Raw genomic sequence first — 23,726 nt, 5'->3', positions numbered from 1 at the left:
TAGTATTTAGCAAATATAATATTACTCCAAACTCAAAAATACAACATCTAAATACAGATGCCAGAAAGTCTACTTACTATGAACTTTCTAAACTCAAAGTATAGTTACTTATTTCCAACACACAATGACATAGGGCAAATATTTCCATACAAAAAAGGCATACCAAAGCAACGTTGAAGCAATATACATAGGAAAACAAACAGGCCAAACATCAAATCTTGCCGCTTTACCTTGGGAAACTAAGCAAAACATTAATTATTCTCCTAATTTAACCCCTCTAGAGAAATGAAAGCTAGCTTTATGGGAAAAATCAAACTATAGCAGCATGAGCAGCATTCCAGGGCAGCAATTCCCAGAAAACTGGAGTTGCTACAATGAAACATTTTTCATCTTCATAGATCCATTTTTGACATAATAGAGTCTCCACACAAGAACATCAAAACTTCCCTTAGTTGCAAAGTGGTAATCTAAATACTTTGTCTACTTAACTGACCCCTCTTTCCTGCCTTTGTTGGATGTACAAAAGCAATATAAACTGAGTGACAAAATTTATAAATATAGGAAGAATGAATCCTACTTTGAAGGAGAGTAATAAAATAAAGCTAATGATACTTGTACATCTTGAAATTCAAAACTTCTCAAAGTCCTCTACCAGACAACAGATAATTTCTTTCAAATTCAAGAACTGGTAGGACAATTGTTTATTACACAAAATACTCTCAAAGTATCTTCTGCCCAATATTTCATTGTGCTTTTAGCTTTTTCAAACATATCACAATTGCCCATCAAGCTTTGTTTACATCAGTACATGTCTCCTCAAGTTCAAATTTCCATATAGTTCCCACAAACCAATTCAATAAAAAAAATCAGTAAGCTTTCAGAAGTTTACTAAGCAGTGACAGAAAGAATAAAGTGTATGATTTTTTTCAGATTCGCAAATATCATCTGCAGGTAATATCTGATGTGACATTTGTATAATTTTGTTCCTCGGTTTTATTTTGTAACATTTCACACTTGCACAAAGGTTTCAGGTGAAAATGATATAAGCATTTTGAGTGAAAAACATATGTAGCACCAATATATAAACAATTTTTTAGTTCAATAATAGATAAATTATGAGTTTTGATAGCTTGTTCATAGGAACATTAATAGGAATTCTATTTTCATGATTTCTCTGTTGCATATTGAGAAGAGAAATGGAAGTTTTCACACATTCCAATGACTTTTATTTGGTAAAAGTTCTCAGAGGTATGTCTTCCAGATTCATGAGTTGTAATTGTAGAAACATTTCAAACTACACTACTTTGATAGGACTTATCTACAAAACTTCTTTGACATATGAATTTTGACTTATGGAAGAAAGCATTCTTGCAATCACTGCGTGTATGTGTGTGTGTATGGCTTCTCATTTGTTTAGTTCTGCCATACATGGCTGTCAAAACTTGGAAGAGATGTTTTCATCTTTCATTATGTTCATGATTTTCAAGGTATATTGATTCTATGATGCATAGTAAGCTGTGACTGGGTAAAGAAGGCTTTCCCACATTCACGTGTCTACTCAATTGTATGTATTCTCTGATGCATAGTGAGCTGTGACTGAAAGACAATATTCTATATTCTTACCTGTGTGAGTTTTCATATAATTAGTGACCTGATTTCAGGAAAAAAGATTTCCCACTTTCAGAAAATTCTCATATTCATTACATTAATGTAGTATCCCACATGTGTGCATTTTTTTTTGGATTATTAAGGAACAGCTTTTTCACATTCATTGCATGATATGACTTTGCTCTTGTATGAGGCTTCTGATGAATATTGATGTGCAACAACTGGATGCATCCTTTCCTACATTCATTTGGCTATACAACTATGTGACTTCACTGATGAACAGCAATTTGTGACTTTAGCAAAAATGCTACCACATTCACAGGGAATCACACCTGCTTAAATTCTGTGATAATGATGGGCATAGCAAATAAAACATTTCTATCTAAATTTTTTCATGTCTTTTGATCTGAATGAATTCTTTGATTCCTATTGAGACATGACTTCCCATATCCATTATAGTCTAATGACTTTACACCTATATGACTTTCCTGATGAACAGTAAGCTATGATTTGGGGATGAACGCTTTCCAACATTAATATGGTTTCTCCTAAGTGTCACTTCTCTAATATATACTGAGTTGTGACTGAGAAATAAAAGCTTTCCCACATCCATATTCATGTATCTTTCAACTGTGTCTTCTCATGTTTAATAAGATCTGGTATAGCAGTAAAAACTTTCCCACATTTATTACATTCATATGGCTTTTCACCTATATGAGTACTCTGATGTACTGTGAGATGTGACTTGGACATAAACGATTTCCCACATACTGTACATTCACATGGCTTCTCACCTGTGTGAATTCTCTGATGCTTATTTAGATTGGCTTGGTAATGAAAGCTTTCCCACATGCAGGACATTGATAAGGTTTTTCCACCAGTGTGCGTTCTCTGATGTATACTGAGCTATGACTTGGGAGATGAAAGCTTTCCCACATTCAGTTCATATGGCTTTTCACCTTTGTGAGTTCTCTGATGATTATTAAAATCTGACTTGGTAATGAAAGCCTTCCCACATGCACGGCATTCTATTCTTTATCCCGGTATGAGTTCTCTGATGCACATCAAGCTGTGACTTGAAGATGAAAGCTTTACCACATAGAGTATATTCAAATGGCTTTTCACCTGTGTGAGTTCTCTGATGCATAGTGAGTTGTGACTTGAAGATGAAACCTTTCCCACATAGAATACATTCCTATGGCTTTTCTCCTGTGTGAATTCTCTGATGTACAGTGAGCTGTGATTTGGAGATGAAAGCTTTACCACATACAGTACATTCATATGGCTTTTCACCTGTGTGAATTCTTTGATGCATAGTGAGCTGTGATCTGGAGATGAAAGCTTTACCACATACAGTACATTCATATGGCTTTTCTCCTGTGTGAATTCTCTGATGTATAGTGAGGTTTGACTTGGAAAAGAAAGCTTTACCACATAGAGTACATTCATATGGCTTTTTAGCTATGTGGTATCTGTGATGCCTACTAAGATCTGACGTGGAGATAAAGTTTTACCACATTCAGTACATTCATGTGGCTTTTCACCTGTATGAATTCTCTGATGTATAGTGAGCTGTGTCCTGGAGATGAAAGCTTTCCCACATGCAATGCATGCATATGGCTTTTTACCTGTGTGAGTTCTCTGATGCTTATTTAGATATGACTTCGCAACAAAAGCTTTCCCACACACAGTGCATTCATATGGCTTTTCACCCGTGTGAGTTCTCTGATGTATACTGAGCCGTGACTTGCAGACGAAAGCTTTCCCACATGCAGTGCACTCATATGGCTTTTCACCCATGTGAGTTCTCTGATGTATAATGAGCTGTGCCTTGCAGATGAAAAGTTTCCCACATGTAGTGCATGCATATGACTTTTTACCTGTGTGAGTTCTCTGATGCCTATTTAGATTTGACTTCACAACAAAAGCTTTCCCACACACAGTGCATTCATATGGCTTTTCACCCGTGTGAGTTCTCTGATGTATACTGAGCCGTGACTTGCAGACGAAAGCTTTCCCACATGCAGTGCACTCATATGGCTTTTCACCTGTGTGAGTTCTCTGATGTACAATGAGCCAATACTTGCTGATGAAAGCTTTCCCACATGCAGTACATTCATATGGCTTTTTACCCGTGTGAGTTTGTTGATGTATAGTGAGCTGTGACTTGCTGATGAAAGCTTTCCCACATGTAGTACATTCATATGGCTTTTCACCTATGTGAGTTCTCTGATGCACAGTGAGATCAGACTGGAAGATGAAGCCCTTCCCACATTCAGTGCACACATATGGCTTCTCAACAGCATGAATTTTCTGATGTTTCTTAAGATCTGACTTTGCAAGAAAAGCATCCCCACAAGCATTACATTGATAGGGCTTCTCGCTTGTGTAAGGATTCTGATGCACAGTGAGATATGACTGGGATTTGAAAGTTTTCCCACATTCATATGGCTTCTCACGTGTTTCAGTACGTTGATGCTTAGTGAGCTGTGACTTGGAGTTCAAGGCTGTACAACATTCATACAATTTTTCACCTGAGATTGTTACTTGATGACAAGTGTGATGTAACTTGTGATAAAAAGCATTCTGCCATTGTTTTAAATCATCAGTTTTTGTCCAGTACATTTTCTGTTTACTTTTTAATCCTAAAAAATAGAAAGGAACTTATTATATTCCTAATATTAAGTGAAAATTTCATTCACAAAGGCTTCATACTATTTGGAAAGGTACTATATTATAAGAATATACAGCTCACAATAGTATATTGTGATAGTTAAGGTGTTGTCAACTTGATCTGTTTAGTAATCCACAGGCTGCTTCTAGGAAGGATCAACTAAAGGAGGTCTTTCTCCCAGGGTGAGCACTTCCCCCAGAGTGGGCGGTCCCGCTCAGAGAGGGACTTGATATAAGGAAGCTCTGGGTAGAAGAGTTCCCTTTTTTCCTTCCTTCCTTCCACTTGGCTGCCGTTCTAGCGTGGATTGAAGACCAGTGCGGACTAAAGACCAACATCAACCGAAGACCCACGTGGATCGAAACCCAGCGGCTCCTCAGGAAGCCTCCAGGCTTTCCGGCTCCTCAGGAGGCCTCCAGGTTTTCCGGCACCATCTGCAGTGCCGGTCGGGACTGCTGAGGCATCTGGCCACGTGGACTGAGCAGCTACCAGGTTCGGTGATTCTCAGGCCTGCAACTGCTATTGGACTACTGTAAGCTAATCCAATAAATTCCCTTTATAAAATAATTCATTCTAGTAATTCTGTTCCTCTAGAGAACCCTGACTAATACAGATTTTGGTACCAGGAGTGGTTCTAGAGAAACAGAATTGTAAGGATGGATTTCTCTAATGGGCTTAGTGCTATCTGGGGTTGGTTCTCCAATTTCAGTGCTACCAAAGGCCCTACTGGTGATAAGGAGAGTGCCTGTACTGGAAATAAAGAGGGCACTAATAATCCATGGTGTGAACTTTTTAAAGAACTCCATGAGATAGATGTATTTGGTGACCCTGACTCATGTCTTGTGAGGAGCAAGGAATTTAGTGACTCTGTATTTAAAACATTTGAATATTTGTGGAAAAGTAAGACCAATGATGAGGCTGGTTGGTTGCTTTTAGCATCTCTAGACTGAGGGAACAGCAGAAGCTCAAAAAGGAAAATTCCAAGCTTAAGACCCACATACATGATCTCAAGGTTTCTAAAGGTGCCCTGGAGGAGAGTCTCCTCTCTAGCCAGAACAGGGCTCAAATTGCAGAAAACCAAACCCAAGCTCTCATTGTGAGATTAGCTAACTTGCAACGTAAGCTTAAATCCCAGCCTCACCAACTATCAGAAGTTAAAGTGAGGGCACTGATTGGAAAAGAGTGGGATCCTGTGACTTGGGATGGTCATGTGTGGGAAGACCCTGAAGAACCTGGGGACATTGAAGTGTTAGATTCTGAAGAAGATGTTTTGGATGAAAATATGACCTGCCTCCCTTAGCACCAGTTGTATCCCCAACCCCACATCCTGAAGGATTATCCTCCCCACCCCTGCCTGGGGGAATTCATCCCTCTTTGTCTGAGGAATCAGCAGAAAATGCTGGTGATTCTCAGTTCCCACCCATCTTTGCCTCTAGGCCTATAACCAGACGAAAGGCTAGGCAGGCTCCTAAAGGTGAGATAGAAAGTGTGACACAGGAGGAGGTGAGGTACACTCCTAAAGAACTTCAGGAGTTTTCTAACTTGTACAGGCAGAAGCATGGGGAATATGTGTGGGAATGGATTTTAAGGGTGTGGGATGATGGAGGAAGGAACATAAGATTAGATCAGGCTGAATTTACTGAAATGGGCCCATTGAGCAGAGATTTTAGATTTAATAATGCAGCTCGTGCAGTTGGAAGGGGTGCCAAGAGTTTATTTGATTGGTTGACTGAAGTATGGCTCCAAAGATGGCCTACTGTGAATGAGCTTGAGCTGCCTGATATCCCTTGGCTTAATGTCGATGAAGGGATTAAAAAGCTCAGAGAACTTGGAATGCTGGAGTGGATTTGCCATGTGAACTCATCTTTGCCCCCACAATGGGAGCGACCAGAAGATGTGCCCTTCACTAAGACCATAAGAAACAGATTTGTGAGGGGAGCGCCAGCATACTTAAAGTCCTCTATCATTGCTCTTTTATGTAAAGAAGACCTCACAGTGGGAGCTGCAGTTGCTGCATTAGGTGATTTAGATGCAATGGGCATAACTGGATCTCGGGGTAACAAGGGCCAAGTGGCAGCGCTGAATCGCCAAAGGCGGGGTGAACGTGTTTTTCATAATAGACAGCATAGGCAAAATTATGCACATAAAGGTATGACTCGTATGGACCTTTGGCGTTGGCTGATTAATCATGGTGTTCCCAGAAGTCAAATAGATAAGAAGCCTACTGAGTTTCTTCTTGATCTGTATAAGCAGAAAAGTTCCACAGTAAGGGGACATAAAGCCACTTTGAATTATAGCAACAGAGAATCAAGGCCTCTTAATCAGTTTCCAGACTTGAGCCAGTTTACAGATCCTGAGCCCCTTGATTGAAGGGTTGGCCGGGTTCCCTTGGGGAAGGACCCCCCTACAATTGCCAAAAGTTTCAATATTAAACTTACACCTATCCTTCCTCAGAGGGACCTGAGGCCTTTTGCTAGGGTAACTGTACACTGGGGGGAAGGAAATAATCAGACCTTTCGGGGCTTACTGGACACTGGCTCTGAATTGACATTGATTCCAAGAGACCCCAAAAAGCACCATGGCCCTTCAGTTAAGGTAGGTGCTTACGGAGGTCAGGTGATCAATGGAGTTTTGGCGAATGTTAGACTGACAGTGGGTCCACTGGGTCCCCGAACGCATCCTGTGATTATTTCCCCTGTCCCAGAATGCATAATTGGGATAGATATACTTAGCAGTTGGCAGAACCCCCACATTGGTTCCCTGACTTGTGAAGTAAGGGCTATTATGGTTGGAAAGGCCAAATGGAAGCCATTGAGGCTCCCACCACCAGGGAAAATAGTGAATCAAAAACAATATTGCATCCCTGGAGGGATTTCAGAAATTAGTGCCACTATAAAGGACTTGAAGGATGCAGGGGTGGTGGTTCCCACCACATCTCCCTTTAACTCTCCTATTTGGCCTGTTCAGAAGACAGATGGATCCTGGAGAATGACAGTGGATTATCGGAAACTTAATCAGGTGGTGACTCCAATTGCAGCTGCTGTACCAGATGTGGTTTCTTTACTTGAGCAGATTAACACATCTCCTGGTACCTGGTATGCAGCTATTGATCTTGCAAATGCTTTCTTCTCCATACCTGTCCATAAGGACCACCAGAAGCAATTTGCCTTCAGCTGGCAAGGTCAGCAGTACACCTTTACTGTTTTACCTCAAGGTTATATTAACTCTCCAGCCCTGTGTCATAGCTTAGTTCGCAGGGACCTTGATCGCCTGTCCCTTCCACAGGGTGTCACATTGGTCCATTATATTGATGACATAATGCTAATTGGATCAAATGAGCAGGAGGTGGCAACCACTCTGGAGTTGCTGGTACAGCATATGCGCATCAGGGGATGGGAAATAAATCCATCCAAAATTCAAGGACCTTCCACCTCAGTGAAATTTCTAGAAGTTCAATGGTGTGGGGCATGCAGGGATATTCCTTCTAAGGTGAAGGACAAGTTGTTGCATTTGGCCCCTCCTACCACTAAGAAAGAAGCACGTCTAGTGGGCCTATTTGGATTTTGGAGACAGCACATTCCTCACTTGGGTGTCTTACTCCGTCCCATATACCAAGTGACTCGGAAAGCTGCTAGTTTTCATTGGGGCCCAGAACAAGAGAAGGCTCTTCAACAGGTGCAGGGTGCTGTGCAGGCTGCTCTGCCCCTTGGGCCATATGATCCAGCAGATCCGATGGTACTTGAGGTTTCAGTGGCAGACAGGGACACTGTTTGGAGCCTTTGGCAGGCCCCCATAGGTGAATCACAGCGGAGGCCCTTGGGATTTTGGAGCAAGGCCCTGCCATCATCTGCAGACAATTATTCTCCCTTTGAGAGACAGCTCTTGGCCTGCTATTGGGCCTTAGTGGAAACTGAACGTTTGACAATGGGCCATCAAGTTACTATGCGACCCGAGCTGCCCATTATGAGCTGGGTGTTGTCTGACCCACCAGGCCATAAAGTTGGACGTGCACAGCAGCAGTCCATCATCAAGTGGAAGTGGTATATACGTGATCAGGCTCGAGCAGGCCCTGAAGGTACGAGTAAGTTACATGAGAAAGTTGCCCAAATGCCTATGGTTGCTACTCCTGTTGCAATGCCTTCTGTCCCCAAGCATGCACCTATGGCATCATGGGGCATGCCCTATGATCAACTGACTGAGGAGGAGAGATCTAGGGCATGGTTTACAGATGGTTCAGCACGTTATGTCGGCACTGCCCAGAAGTGGACAGCTGCAGCATTACAGCCCCTTTCTGGGACAACTCTGAAGGACTGTGGTGAAGGGAAGTCTTCACAATGGGCAGAACTTCGGGCAGTGCATATGGTTGTGCATTTTCCTTGGAAGAAAAAATGGCCAGATGTGCGGTTATACACTGACTCATGGGCTGTGGCCAATGGTTTGGCTGGATGGTCTGGGACTTGGAAGGAGCACAGTTGGAAAATTGGTGAAAAGGACATTTGGGGAAGGTGTATGTGGATAGACCTCTCTGAATGGGCAAAGGATATAAGGATACTTGTGTCCCATGTCAGTGCTCATCAGAAGGTGACCTCACTGGAGGATGACTTTAATAATCAAGTAGACAAGCTGACCCGTTCTGTGGATAGTGGTCAACCTCCTTCCTCAGCCACCCCTGTCATTGCCCAATGGGCCCATGAACAAAGTGGCCATGGTGGCAGAGATGCAGGCTATGCATGGGCCCAAAAACATGGACTTCCACTAACTAAGGCTGACCTGGCTACGGCTACTGCTGAGTGCCAAATTTGCCAACAGCAGAGGCCGACTCTGAGCCCCCGATATGGTAGTATTCCTCGGGGTGACCAGCCAGCAACCTGGTGGCAGGTTGACTACATTGGACCTCTTCCATCATGGAAAGGGCAGCGTTTTGTCCTTACTGGAATAGACACTTATTCTGGGTATGCATTTGCCTTTCCTGCACGTAGCGCTTCTGCCAAAACTACCATCCGTGGGCTTACAGAATGCCTTATCCACCGTCATGGCATTCCACACAGCATTGCTTCTGACCAAGGAACTCACTTCACCGCCAAGGAAGTACGGCAGTGGGCTCATGATCATGGAATTCACTGGTCTTACCATGTGCCCCACCATCCTGAAGCAGCTGGCTTGATAGAACGGTGGAACGGCCTTTTGAAGAAACAGCTACAGCGCCAACTGGGTGGCAACAGCTTGGAGGGCTGGGGGAGTGTCCTCCAGCAGGCTGTATATGCTCTGAATCAGCGTCCTATATATGGTACTGTTTCTCCTATAGCCCAGATTCACGGGTCCAGGAATCAAGGGGTGGAAATGGGAATGGTCCCACTTGCCATCACCCCAAGTGACCCGTTAGCTAGATTTTTGCTTCCTGTTCCCGCAACCTTACGCTCTGCTGGACTACAAGTCTTGGTCCCAGAGGGGGGAGTGCTTTTGCCAGGAGACACAAAGAACATTCTATTGAACTGGAAGCTAAGACTTCCCCCTGGTCACTTTGGGCTCCTAATGCCCTTGAGTGAACAGGCTGAGAAAGGAGTTACAGTGATTGCAGGGGTGATTGATCCAGATTACCAGGGGGAAATTGGGCTGCTCCTCCACAATGGCGGTAAGGAAGAGTATGCCTGGAGTGCAGGAGATCCTTTAGGGCGTCTGTTAGTGTTACCATGTCCTGCTGTCAAAGTCAATGGACGACTGCAACAACCCAATAGAAGTAGTGTGATAAATGGCCCAGATCCTTCAGGAACGAAGGTATGGGTTACCCCTCCAGGTAAAGAACCAAGACCTGCCGAGGTGCTTGCTGAAGGTGGAGGGAATACAGAATGGGTAGTAGAAGAAGGCAGTTACAAATATCAGCTAAGGCCACGTGATCAGTTACAGAAACGAGGACTGTGATTGCAATGTTTCTGTCCTGCCTTGATAACAGAGTGTTGTATCTACACCAATATTAAGATTGTATCATTAGCTAAACTGTTGAATTTATATTAGACCCATTGTATTAGAGACTAAGCTTGTGTTGGGGGGAAGATTTTGCGGTTCCAGTTGTACGTGGGATAGTTATGCGATGTTAGGCGGAATTATGAGCTTGTTACTGTTTTCACTTGGAAATTAAGTATGATGTAAGGAGACATGAATTGATGCCAAGTTGACAAGGGGTGGACTTGTGATAGTTAAGGTGTTGTCAACTTGATCTGTTTAGTAATCCACAGGCTGCTTCTAGGAAGGATCAACTAAAGGAGGTCTTTCTCCCAGGGTGAGCACTTCCCCCAGAGTGGGCGGTCCCGCTCAGAGAGGGACTTGATATAAGGAAGCTCTGGGTAGAAGAGTTCCCTTTTTTCCTTCCTTCCTTCCACTTGGCTGCCGTTCTAGCGTGGATTGAAGACCAGTGCGGACTAAAGACCAACATCAACCGAAGACCCACGTGGATCGAAACCCAGCGGCTCCTCAGGAAGCCTCCAGGCTTTCCGGCTCCTCAGGAGGCCTCCAGGTTTTCCGGCACCATCTGCAGTGCCGGTCGGGACTGCTGAGGCATCTGGCCACGTGGACTGAGCAGCTACCAGGTTCGGTGATTCTCAGGCCTGCAACTGCTATTGGACTACTGTAAGCTAATCCAATAAATTCCCTTTATAAAATAATTCATTCTAGTAATTCTGTTCCTCTAGAGAACCCTGACTAATACATATATTAATTATATTAATATTACAATTCAACAGACTTCATTATTCCCTATGGTGGAATTGTCTTATACAACAAAGTACATATTCAGCAAATGTTTTCCAATATTCACACAATGTATTAAAGATCTTTAAGTGACTATACATTTGTCTGTTGTCTGCTTGCTTTTATCGCCTCCTCAATAAATTCTGGTCTAATTTTTCTGACGACAGCAATTGTATCTTACATTAGGTATATTCAAGAATCTAATATTCAGGATGGAGAGATGTCTTAGTGGTTAAGACACTTGCCTGTGAAGCCTAAGGACTCATGTTCAACTACCCACATCCCACATAAGCCATATGCACAAAAGTGAGGCATGTACAAGGCCACAAATGCCTGCTATGTGGCAAAATCATTTGGAGTTTGATTGCATTGGCTGAGGTCCTGGTGTGCCAATTTTTTCTCCATCTGTCTTTCTTCCTCCAAAATTAAAAGAAAAAAAATTGACAAAAAGAATTCAATTTTCAGGGAAATAACCTAGTGAGTATGAAAAAAGTTTCCCCTTTTTATTCCAATTGCAGTTCCTTGCCAAAGTGTTTACATGGCATTTTACCACATGTTTAATGGATGCTTTATTATACAGATGTTTGGTTTATTTACCAAGATTAGTGCAGAAGTCTACTACAATAACAGGACGTATTTTACTTTTTCTTCCTTGTTTCTAGTCTCTCCACTACCACCTTTCTCCATGGATCATATTCCTGATAGGTTTTGTTGTTTACTATATGTTTATATGTTCATACAGATTTGTAAGTTTGAAAAGGTATGTTACTAAATGCATGTTTTCTGATGATACGTCAAACTTCAGTGTCAGTCATTGCCTTTATCCTTCTTTGGCAGAGCCTCCTGTTGTAAACTACTTTGTATGCCATGATTTAGACCTATGTGATTTGAGGCATTTTCAGTGTTCTGGTTGATTCTGAGGATCTTAACTCTTGATTATACAAAAAGCACATTTAACCCCCTAAGTGATCTCCACAGCCAATATTTGCTTAAATAAGAAATGTGGACATGATTATCTTATATTTTTCAATTACTGGTATCTAATGATAATAGATGAACACTGTTTACAAGCATTGTTATTCTGGATAAAGAAGAAAAGAAGAATGAGGATGGAAATGAAAAATAAAAGGCTATATGATGAAGAACAAGAACATACCACACGAAAATACTAGAGCAAAATAATAGTAACTAAAATAAAGAGGGTTAAAATGCAAACATGAAAAGCATTACAATATGGAATAAAGTGAAAAGAAAGGTATCAATGTTGAAAATAGTTGAAAAATAACAAATTGAAGAACACCTATATTCTTTCTCCCAAGTGGTTGTTTTATTAAGTAATGGTGCTTCATCTGTAGCTGGATATAGTCATTCTTTGCTCACTGTTGAAATTCGTGGTGTATGACTTGATGGATGAACCCATTAGCAAGGTCAGTGACAGGTCTGTACTAAAAAAAATGTATTTTCATATGAAAGTCAATAGATGCCCTTGAGAGTCCAACATTTTCTCCATATACAGACAAAAATACTACGCATCTCCATTGTGTATCACACAATGAAAAACCAGAAAAGGACTCAGCTCAATTCACAGACTTAAGTGTCCAAGCAAGGATTAACTAAATATGATAAGGGGTTAGAATTGACCTATGTAATTGACCTGCATTGAAAATTTTCACAACCACATTAGAATTCAACAAGTGAAGCTATAATGAATGTCCAAAGACCAAACAACACAATCAATAACACTCCATTGTTGGACATCAATAAGCAATGGGAATGACTCTTCACCATGAAGGGTGAAATACCCAAATGCTTATCTCCTTGGGCTCTCTAATGTAACCTTGATCAGAAATTCTACATTTAACACTTTCACATGAAATATTTCTTCTGAAATTGTGCCCATCTCTCACAGATAAATATTCAGTATTTCCAGACTCCCTGGATTATGTTTTCAAGTTTCAAAAATTTCAAAGGTTTTCTCCTAGCATATCTCTAATGTTAGTCTGCTGTTATAGACTGAAGGGCACACAGCATATGGCACTGAATCTCTAGAACTAACCATTGCAATAGACTCATTTCCACTAACACTACAGATACCACTAGTTAGGCACAAGAGCTCTTTCTAATGCCTACTATTATGTTGTTTCTGTGGCTTTACCTTGTATTTTCATGGAGAACATAAGAATGGACTATTTCCTACTTTTCTTTGCACAGTCATTCAGATTCCATTCCCATTAAAGTCTCAAATGCTCCTTAAAGCCCAGACACATTTCTTATTGTTCACAAATCTAGTATACTGTTGTTACCTACATTCTTCTCATGGAAATTTCACAAAAGGATACCCATCCCTTATGAAATCTCATATGCTCTCTTTTCTCACTTCCTTCTAAATTTTAGTTGACTGTAAATATAATTATATTAAATACTCTACACAACCACCACTATAGAATTATGTAGTTGAATAAATACTTTTCTTCCTCAAGGTGTTTCTTGTAAGAATTTTGTCACAGCAGAGAAATTGACTAGTAGGAATCTAATAATGAAATGTACAGAAAATGGACAAGTGAGAAATTAGGCACAATTTAGGCACAACAGGTAACATATAATTTTTCCAAGACCACCAGCCTATAAAATTAAATTTGGAATGCATTAAAAAAGAAACATTTTTCACTGGGTAAGGTACCCACACCTTTGATCCCAGCACACAGGAGGCATAGGTAGGAGAATTGATGTGAGTTTGAGACCACTTGCAGATTACATCATGAATTCCAGGTCAGCTAGACCTAGAATGAGACTCTACATTGGGGGGGGGGGGGATTCTTCAATGGCAGAAACATGTCATAGTGTCATAGTGTCATAGTGTGTCTGTTTCAAAGAAATTCCATTTCATGACAATTTGTGATGAGTTCTCATTTCAGTGACCTATGTTACACGATATGAATTTACTTGCCTGGAAAACTCTGAATTGAGTCTTCTTTTACACTCCACGGTGCAAGTCCATGCTCCAACTTGAAGATCAAATCTGGTTTGGTCAAACAATTCCCTGTAATTGGGAAATAATGTGCATATTCTGTCAACATGTTATATCACATGGACTCCTAGAAGATAACAGCTCCATTTCTACAATTTATCTCTACCAGGTGAAATACAAATTTAGCTTAGTGAAAGCTTATACTCCTGGAGTTTATTATCTACAATATTTCCCTAAAGTGACATTGAAGATCTCTCCCAAAAGTGATATTGAACAGCATGATAGATTACATGATGACTTTTTGTTTGCTTGTTTTTACAAGATATGGAATCACTCCAGGCCAGGTTGAACAAGAACAGATGCTGTAGTCCCAGACTGCCTTCATACTCATGGAGATCCCTCTACCTACGCTTCCCACATAGTAGCAGAAAAATTGTGTGGCACAATGCCCAGCATAAAAAAAAAAAAAAGATTTTTGAAAAATAAATAAATAGAGCATAATGGAAGGGGGACATAATGAAACTAGAAATAGAACAAATGACATTTATGATAGGTGGAACAAGAGAGAGTGCTCATAAAAAGAACAAGAAAGATTGTGGGAGAAGATCTCAACTAAAGAAAAACAGCAAAGAGGATTCACAACAAAATTAATAAGGCAGAAAAATCACATGTCTATTTATAAAGGCCACATGAAAATTAAGAAATTGGAAAGAATGGTCTTTAGATTTATAAGAATTGCCCTTAAGTTAATATATAAAAACAATGTTCCAGAGTAATACAAATGAAATAAAAATAGTGTCCATGAAATAATTTTCTATTATGTGAAAGAAACTGACAAAGCTCACAATAATCTGAACACATTTGAACAGCAAATTCAAGAGTAAAACCAAAAACCAGTTATAAAAGAAGACTCAATACAGAAACTAGCAACTTCTCAGGTATAAACTCATAGATCAGCATTAAAGTGATTTGTACAATGTACAGACAAAACATCCAAAATACAGAACAAGTAACAATCAATTAATACAGGTGCAAATTCCCGAATGTAATAAAAAATAAAGAACAGCACATAAAATACTTCATACTATAACTAGAACGATGACTCAGCAGGTAAGTATTGTTCTTCTGTAGGCATGTGGTAATGAAGGACCCTGAGTTCAATTTTCCAGATCCAGTGGAAACTGCAAGACCATGCAGGCCTGTAACCACATGACATACAGGGTTGTACAGACGAAAAAATTTTTGAATCCCTGTGTTGCAGTCAGGTTCTCATTGTTGGCAGAAATCAACCAAGCAAGAGCAGCCTGTGGGACAAAAGGTTTATTTTGGCTTACAGACTTAAGGGAAAGCTCCACGATGGCAGGGATAATGATGGCATGAGCATAGAGTGGACACTGACCCCTCCCTCACCAACATCAGGTGAACAACAGCAGTGGGAGAGCGTGTCAAACGCTGGCAGGGGAACACTTGCTATGATAACCATAAGCCCTCCCTCAATAATACCCAGCCAGTTCTGCCATCAGGAATAGGAGGCTTAGGCCAAAAACAGTAATGCCAGACAGACATGGAACAGATCCTATCAGTGAACTCACAGAAGCACAAAAAGGCAACTGCCAGATGTTTGTTTGGTTTTTTTTCTCATCTGAGATTGTTAAACTGGAACAGCTTGCAGCCCATGCATACCTGACAAGCAACTTGAGTGACAGATAAACAGATGTAAGGGCTTGGGGAAAAAGAGAATGGGAAGGCAGGAATTGCTATCATGGAAACTGTCCTCCTGGATAGCAAACTAAAAAACTAAAAGATACAACCCTCAACAGGAGCATGAAAGAATCATCTGGTAAGAAGGGCCCTGAGGGGTATGGGATAAAGTTTTATCATAAAACAATTGGATCTGGATTGTACCTTCCAGTACCAGATACTGATCAGAGAGACCCATGATGTGCCCAGGACAGGACAGGTTTCTGTCAAAGAACCTCATTACCCACCTGAGGGCAAAGATATTATCCTATTGCTGTAGACACCACATGCTATGAATGCACAACATCAAGAGATCCAGCTGAATCTGGAAGCAAGTTCCCAGACGGTTAGCATGTGTAGTGCTGAAAAGTATCACATAAGCTGCTGAAGGAAAATGGCCAAAAATGTGAGCAAGCAGGAAATCCTGCTATATGAAAGGAACCAATCTGAGAAGATTCACATACCTGTGCAATAGTGGCGCTCAGACTAGGTGGGTAAACAATAGCTCTTTGCTTAGCTACAAGATCTTCTTGGTAGAAAGGAATATATAGCTGGAGCTGGGAACCAAGTCAGAATCATATGGAGACCAAGATTATGGAACCCAGTGAGAAGTTCCCACTAGACTTTGGCCAGAAGTGTGGCCACTCTGATCAAAATCTCTCTAAATTAACAATGCTTATTCCCCTTGACCTATTCTGATCTCATTCTCCATTGGAGAACCTTTTTGTTTTATTTTTCAGAAAGTAGCAAGGACTGAGGACAACCAAAATCCACCCACAAAACAAGAATAGATGGCTGTCTTTGGGTCAGATGAAGCACTCATAGCACAGCAGCTAGGACCCAGGTGAAAGCACAGAGGAACTGGTGAGATGAGCATGAGTTCTGCTTCCATGGCAAGTCTGACAATTTATACCAGAGCAATGTAGACAGACACTGAGGATACTCAATATGCACCAAAGCAGAAATCCAGAAGCTCCTGAAAGCTCAACACTAAAGTATACTTAAAATATACCTACCAAAGCTCAAGGAATTTTGCAGAATAGGGGGTGGAAAGAATGTAAAAGCCACAGGGTTGACTACAATAGCCAGAGACATTGCCCACCCCCCACTCACAATGACTGACTGCTGCTCTCACAACTTATAATCCACAAAACCATGGTGAACAACAGCAATCCCACTAAGGAGTGGCACTCAGTGAAGTGGGGGAGAGGGAGGAGGGAAATCATCATACAAACACATGATGCATTTACACAGTTTCAACTGAATAAAAAATGTTATGCGGAGATATTTTTATACATTGTATTTTGAGCTATTTTAGAACAAACAATATGTATATAAACTCATAAATAAAAATGTAGAGCAAACTCATTGGTAAAACAACATTAGTTATCTTGCTCTATCATACTAGAAATAAGTACCAAGATCATAATCTAATGAAAATCAATGTGTTGGTGCTGTGTTGATCTTAAAGACTGTAAGACATTTTCCCAAATTTCAAATCAAGAATTTTATGATTAAAAAAAAACTGAAGAGGGGGCTGGAGAGATGGCTTAGCAGTTAAGGTGCATGCTTGCAATGCCTAAGGACCCATATTTGATTCTACAGGTCCCAAATAGGCCAGAGTCACATGGTGGTGCGTGTGTGTCTGGAGTTAGTTTGCTGTGACTGGAAGTCCTGGCACACTCATTCTTTCTGTCTCTAATAAACAAATAAAAATATATCTTAAAAAAAAAAAAGAAAAAGCAGCAGAGGCTATTAGGTAGAACCCAGTTATAGATATACACTGAGGATACTCAATATGCACCAAAGCAGAACTCAACACTAAAGTATACTTAAAATACGCCTAACTAATGACCCAGCATTGGGCAAGTAACACATCTACTAAGCCTTGGTTTTCTCATCTATAAGAAGCAGATAGGAAGCATGGATTATGCATAAAGTGACTGTGCATATTAAGTGAGCACCTCATATACTGTACATAACATAGCATCTGCTACATAGTTAAGTGCTCCAAGACTGTAGCCAACTTTATGATGGGAAGAGAATTATAGTGTAAGAATAACCAAGCACCTTTAATAAAGTATTTTCATTTACAAGAATTACTAGTGATATTCAATTCACTTAAAACTTTGCTGCAGAGTATTGGGATTACCAACGATATACCATAAAAGCACCTCAGTAAATAATTATAATAACTATATGTATATTAAAAACAATAATGTCAAATGGAAGAATAGAGCAGGCCCTCTGACGTTCCACTCTGGCCACTACAGGTAACTGAACAGCAGCAAGGAAAGTGCACAGGGCTTGGTAAAAGCATATGCATGTCAACACACCACATAAACACTGCACACAAACACACACACAGACTCTTCATGCAAGGAAAGTGCACAGGGCTAGATAAAGGCATATGCATGTCGACACACCACATAAACACTGCACACACACACACACACACACACAGACTCTTCATGCAAGGAAAGTGCACAGGGCTTGGTAAAAGCATATGCATGTCAACACACCACATAAACACTGCACACAAACACACACACAGACTCTTCATGCAAGGAAAGTGCACAGGGCTAGATAAAGGCATATGCATGTCGACACACCACATAAACACTGCACACACACACACACACACACACACACACACACACAGACTCTTCATGCAAGGAAAGTGCACAGGGCTTGGTAAAAGCATATGCATGTCAACACACCACATAAACACTGCACACAAACACACACACAGACTCTTCATGCACACACAAAAGCAAACAAATGAATAGTATAAAATATTGCTCAAAGTAGAAATGTAAGCATCACCATAATAAAATTTGCATGTAGAAATCAATGAATCCATATGATAAAATGCATAATTGCTTAATAATAATTTTACAAAATTTTTATTCACATCTTCAAAACAATTCCTCAATATATGGCTCAGCAGTTAAAGTTCCTTGTTTGCAAAACCTGCAGACCCAAACCACCCATACACAGCGCTACACAAATGTCACATGTCTGATCCTCATGAAGATAATCTGAAGAGGGTCATGTAGTAAGGTACATAAATGACCACAGCCCACTACACACACACACACACACACACACACAAACACACACACACACTGATAAATTTAAAGAAAAGTAAAATTTCTCCATAAACTAACACAGGACTGTAGTGAAACAAGTAATGTTACATATAAGGGAAGACCTCAATATTAATGACTGGGCAACACATAAAAATTTCTTTAAGGTCTGGAAAAGGAAACAAGGACGTACTTATCCATCACTCTTCTATAATACACTATTGAAGTCCCAGTGATGAAAAGTAACTCAGTGGCAGAGCGCTTTTCCAAGATGCATGAAGAGGTAAATTCAATTCAAAGCATGAAGAAAAACATAAACTCTTAGCCTAGGATATATGAAAAGGACAGTAAACAAAGTCCACACAAATCACAGGGGATACTAGAAAAATGTCCCTGTTTGTAGGTAAAATGGCTATGTAGAAAAAAAGGTTTTAAGGATAAATGGAGCCAGGTGTGATGGCACATCGTTTACCACCAATATGTGGGAGCATGAGTTAGGAGAATCACTAAGATTTTGAGGCTGGTCTTGGCTAAAGAGTATATTCCAGGAAAACCTAGGATAGACTGAGACCCAGTCTCCAAATAAAAAGAAAATATATTGGGCCAGAGAGATGGCTTCGCAGTTAAGGACCAGGTTCATTTCTCCAGGTCCTATGGAAGCCAGGTGCACAAGGTGACACATACATGTGCGGTTTGTTTACAGTGGCTAGAGGACCTGGCATGCCCATTCTCTCTCACACACAAATAAATAAAAGAAAAGAAAAATAAATCTTTAAAAAAGAAAATGTATTTAAAAGGGTGATATAAACATAACTGTAAGACATTATGCAAAGTAGTATAGCTATTTTTTTCTAGTTTCGAAATGACGGTCATCATTTTAATCAAAGCAGCTCGAATGACCTCTAAGAGACTTTCAATACAGTCATAGCAACAAAATTAAGTATGCTACCAGAGGTACATAGTCTATGATAACGGAAATAGACTATCAACACTCAACAATCAGAAATAAATGTCATAAATTTCTCACTTGACATTCTAGTTTGTAATGTGCAGATAACAGACAAAAAACAGGTTAGGGCTTTGGTGGTTTTTAGCAATACAAATGTGTATCATAGAAGCTTTTAATTTCTAAGTATCCCAATAAACACTTTCATCAAGGTGAATTTATTACTTTTTTTCCCCTGTGGACTAACAAGTGAATGAATGATCACTTGTCCCCAGAGAAGTCATGGGATATAAACACTACTTAAAAACATACAAAAACAAAATCCGGCACATTCTCATTATACTTACAAGTCCAAATTTACAGAATAGAAGTAGAAAATAAAACAAATAATTAAAGTGTGAAAAGTGAGTAGAAGAAAAGGGATAGACTAAGCATGTGGGAATTAAGTAGGTGTATTTAGAAGAAATAATTATATTCTATAACACACTAGTAAGTTAACATGCATCTGGCAACATTTACATGAATATGTCAAAATAGCTACAAGGTTTTTTAAAAGTGTTCCCCATACAAGTATTGCCTGATCTGACAGACTCTGGTTGTTATATATGTGTGTACTGTAAATCCATACTGTTTTGTATGATTTGTTCCTTTAAGTATGTCAGTTTAAGATTACAATATCAAAACCTTACTAAACATTAGTAATGATAACTATACTTATCAACCAAAGGGAAAGTAATTGCTATTCAGAGAATCACGGAAGTTTAATTTACCCAAGAACATCAGGCTGGTGTAGTTCTCCAGCATCACATCCCTGTAGAGGTTTCGCTGAACAACATCCAGGTCCTGCCACTCTTGCCGGGTGAAGTCCACAGCTACATCTTCAAATGATACCAACTCCTATAATAAAATATATCTCTTCAGCCAAAGACTACAAAAGAGGGAATAGCAAATAGGACTTCACACTTCTATATGTATCTTGGCAGATACTTATTCAATAAGCAGGAGATTTATATGCTGTAGCATCAAAAAAAAAGACTGAAGGCAAATATCTTACCTGTAATTTCTTATAATGATATAAGAAAATAAGATTAATTTTTTAAAATGAAAATACAATTGAATGGAAAAGCATACGTTAGGGATTGTGGCATCATAACACTGTGGTACTCTGCTTGCCCAGAAGACACAAGTCTATGAGTTCAATTCCTAACATGAGTAGTGGGATAAAAACTCTTAATAAAGTTGTGGACTTTGACCCTATACATAAAGAACTCAAAAAACCCTAAACAATAAAAAGTCAATGAACACAATCAAAAATGAGGTACAGAATTGAACAACAGAGAATTCTAAAAGAAATACAAATGGCCATTGCACACTTAATGAGATGTTCAACCTCTTTAGTCACCAGAGAAAAGAACATCAAAACATCTCTGAAGCTGGGTTGTGGTGGTATGGTGGTGCACACCTTTAATCCCAGCACTCAGAAGGCAGAAGTAGGAGGATCGCTGTGAGTTTGAGGCCACCCTGAGACTCCACATTGAATTCCAGGTCAGCCTGGACCAGGGTGAGACCCTACCTCGAAAGAAGAACAACAAAAAAGCCTCTGAGACTTTATCTCACACTAGACAGGATGGCATTAATTAAAAAAAAAAAATTCAAATTCTGGTGAGGCTGCAAACTCACAAACTACTGTGAGATTGTACACTCACACAGCCACTGAGAAACTCAGTGTGGAGACTCCTGGCAGAAGATAAACTTAGGTCCATCATTTCATCCAGCAATACCACTATAGAACTCTTGACAAAATGAAGTGCTTTGATTCAAGTGTCCATCATAAATTTAAGTGTTCTAAATGTAATGGGCCCAGCTGATGGCAACTGAGGAATGAGCACCTCCATGTGGCTAGTATATTGTTGGGGATGTGCTTATGGGTATTATAGCCAGTTTACCCTTGCCAGTGTTTGATATACTCTACTGTTGCTGTTGTATTCCTGATGTAGATCAGGAGGTGATGTCCATCCTCTGTCAGGTGTTTTCTGCCAGTAATGTGTACCTCACTACAATAGTGAAGTTAGTTTGGAGAATGAAGTCATTGGTCCTAGAAACCTGATTGTATGGCTTTGGCCTTTTGGAACTGCTTGGCAGGAAGAATGTGGATGAATTTGAAATTGTGGCCTAAGAGACAGCTTGCAGTGTGGTAAGTACAGCTTGCTGTATTATTCTGATCAGAGTTGAAAGACCTCAAGGAATGTGGACATGAAACTAGAATGTGGGCTGGAGATACAGCTCAGCATTTGAGGCACTAGCCTTCAAAGCCTAAGGACTGGAGTTCAATTCCCCAATACCCATATAAAGTCAGAGGCACAGTGTGAAGCATGTGTCTGGAGTTGATTGGCAGTAGCTAGAGGCCCTGGCATGCCCATTATTTTTCTCAATTTATCTGACTCTCTCTTAAAGGAATAAATAAACAGAAAAACAAACTAGAATGAGACCAGGAGGGAGAAGAAATATGGAGAGAGGAAAGTAGGAGTTACTTGATAGGTTAGGGAAGAAAAGGTTATTGGGGGTGGGAGAGGCTTGCAGGGGTAGGTATGCTTGGGGGGGGGGGGATTACATAAAAAAGTAAGATAACATGAATGAGGTCCACAGAAACCCTCATTCTGGCTAATATTCTACAAGATATAACCAGCCATAAGGTGGGAGTGGGGACAGTATGGACTGAAGGTGGAAAATGCTTATCCTAAAAATAGGTACTCTGGCCAGTAAATACCAGGCCCAGAATTGGGTTCTGACACACAATGAGTTCTTGAACAAGGTAATACATGAGGCCCCCAAATCAATGCACTCTACTGCAAAACACCTGATTACTTGACAAAGCTAACATGTAAGACCTTACTCTGAAAACACAGCATTCTGCAGTAATGGAATATTGAGATATACTGAAACTGAAAGGGAAACTAGCTCCTTTCTGGATAGCGCTCATAGTCCTGGAAATCACTATAGGAACCTCTGGAAGACGAGTCACCAACATCATGAGTGAACAGGAAACCCTGCAGCTATAAAGGAAGTACACACTTGTACAATAGTGACACATGTTCTCTGGACATAAAGCCCACTCAATGGGAAAGAATTTATACCTGGACTTGACACCACATCAGAATCCCATTGTCAGGAAAGTCAGATTTCAAATAGAAGCCCCCACTGCTATCCAGTGAAGAGTGGGCTTACACACCAAAAATCTCTCAAGTAACTTTGCATACTCCTTTAACTCAAGCTGTTCTTGCTCTTGGTTGGAGTATCTGCTTTATTTTACAGATGACAGAGAAAATGAAGATGAACCAAGATGTAGGGGTAAGATAAGAAGGTAGCTCACCATGAGACATTCAACCTATACTAGATTTTCCAGGGCCCAGAAGGAATTTCAGAATAAGCTGTGACATGAATACTGTTCTTACTGCTAGCCTGACAACCATCTTGGCACGGAAAGGTTTCGCCTACTTTTTTCTCTAGCATTTTCAGGTCTGATATTAAGGTCTTTGATCCATTTGGACTTAGTACTTGTGCATGGAGAGAGAGGAGGGCCTATTTTCTTCCCTGTACAGATACATATTCAGTTTTCCAAACACAATTTGTTAAAGAGGCCTTCTTTTATTCAATGAGTATTTTTGGCATTTTATCAAAGATCAAGTGGCACACGCCTTTAATCCCAGCACTCGGGAGGCATAAGTAGGAGGATCAAGGCCACCCTGAGACTACAGAGTTAATTCCAGGTCAGCCTGGGCCAGAGTGAGACCCTACCTCGAAAAACCAAAAAAAAAAAAAAAAAATCAAGCGGCTATAGCTACCTAGAATTAAATCTGGTCCTCTATTCTATTCCATTGACCTCATGTCTGGTGGTTTATTTTTTTTTTTATTTTTTTTTGCCATTACCATGCTGTTTTTGTTCCAATGCTCTATAATATA

General features: G+C 40.2%; 1 protein-coding gene across 1 annotated transcript in view; it reads right to left on the bottom strand.

The window, feature by feature from the left end:
• Window positions 1-1,209: 1,209 nt before the first annotated feature.
• The window catches only part of LOC123456284 (zinc finger protein 717-like), a 59,213-nt gene continuing 36,696 nt past the window's right edge, over window positions 1,210-23,726 (bottom strand). Inside the window, exons 2-4 of the mRNA XM_045139058.1 lie at window positions 20,537-20,663; window positions 13,971-14,063; window positions 1,210-4,253 (exon numbers count right to left, since the gene is read on the bottom strand). Coding sequence (XP_044994993.1) covers window positions 3,070-4,253; window positions 13,971-14,063; window positions 20,537-20,663 — 1,404 coding nt within the window. The 3' untranslated portion in view covers window positions 1,210-3,069. The remainder of the gene's footprint in view (window positions 4,254-13,970; window positions 14,064-20,536; window positions 20,664-23,726) is intronic.

This window comes from Jaculus jaculus, chromosome 20, assembly GCF_020740685.1.
Source record: "Jaculus jaculus isolate mJacJac1 chromosome 20, mJacJac1.mat.Y.cur, whole genome shotgun sequence".
In the NCBI taxonomy this organism is placed as follows: domain Eukaryota; kingdom Metazoa; phylum Chordata; class Mammalia; order Rodentia; family Dipodidae; genus Jaculus; species Jaculus jaculus.
This window is presented reverse-complemented; position numbering and strand designations above follow the sequence as displayed.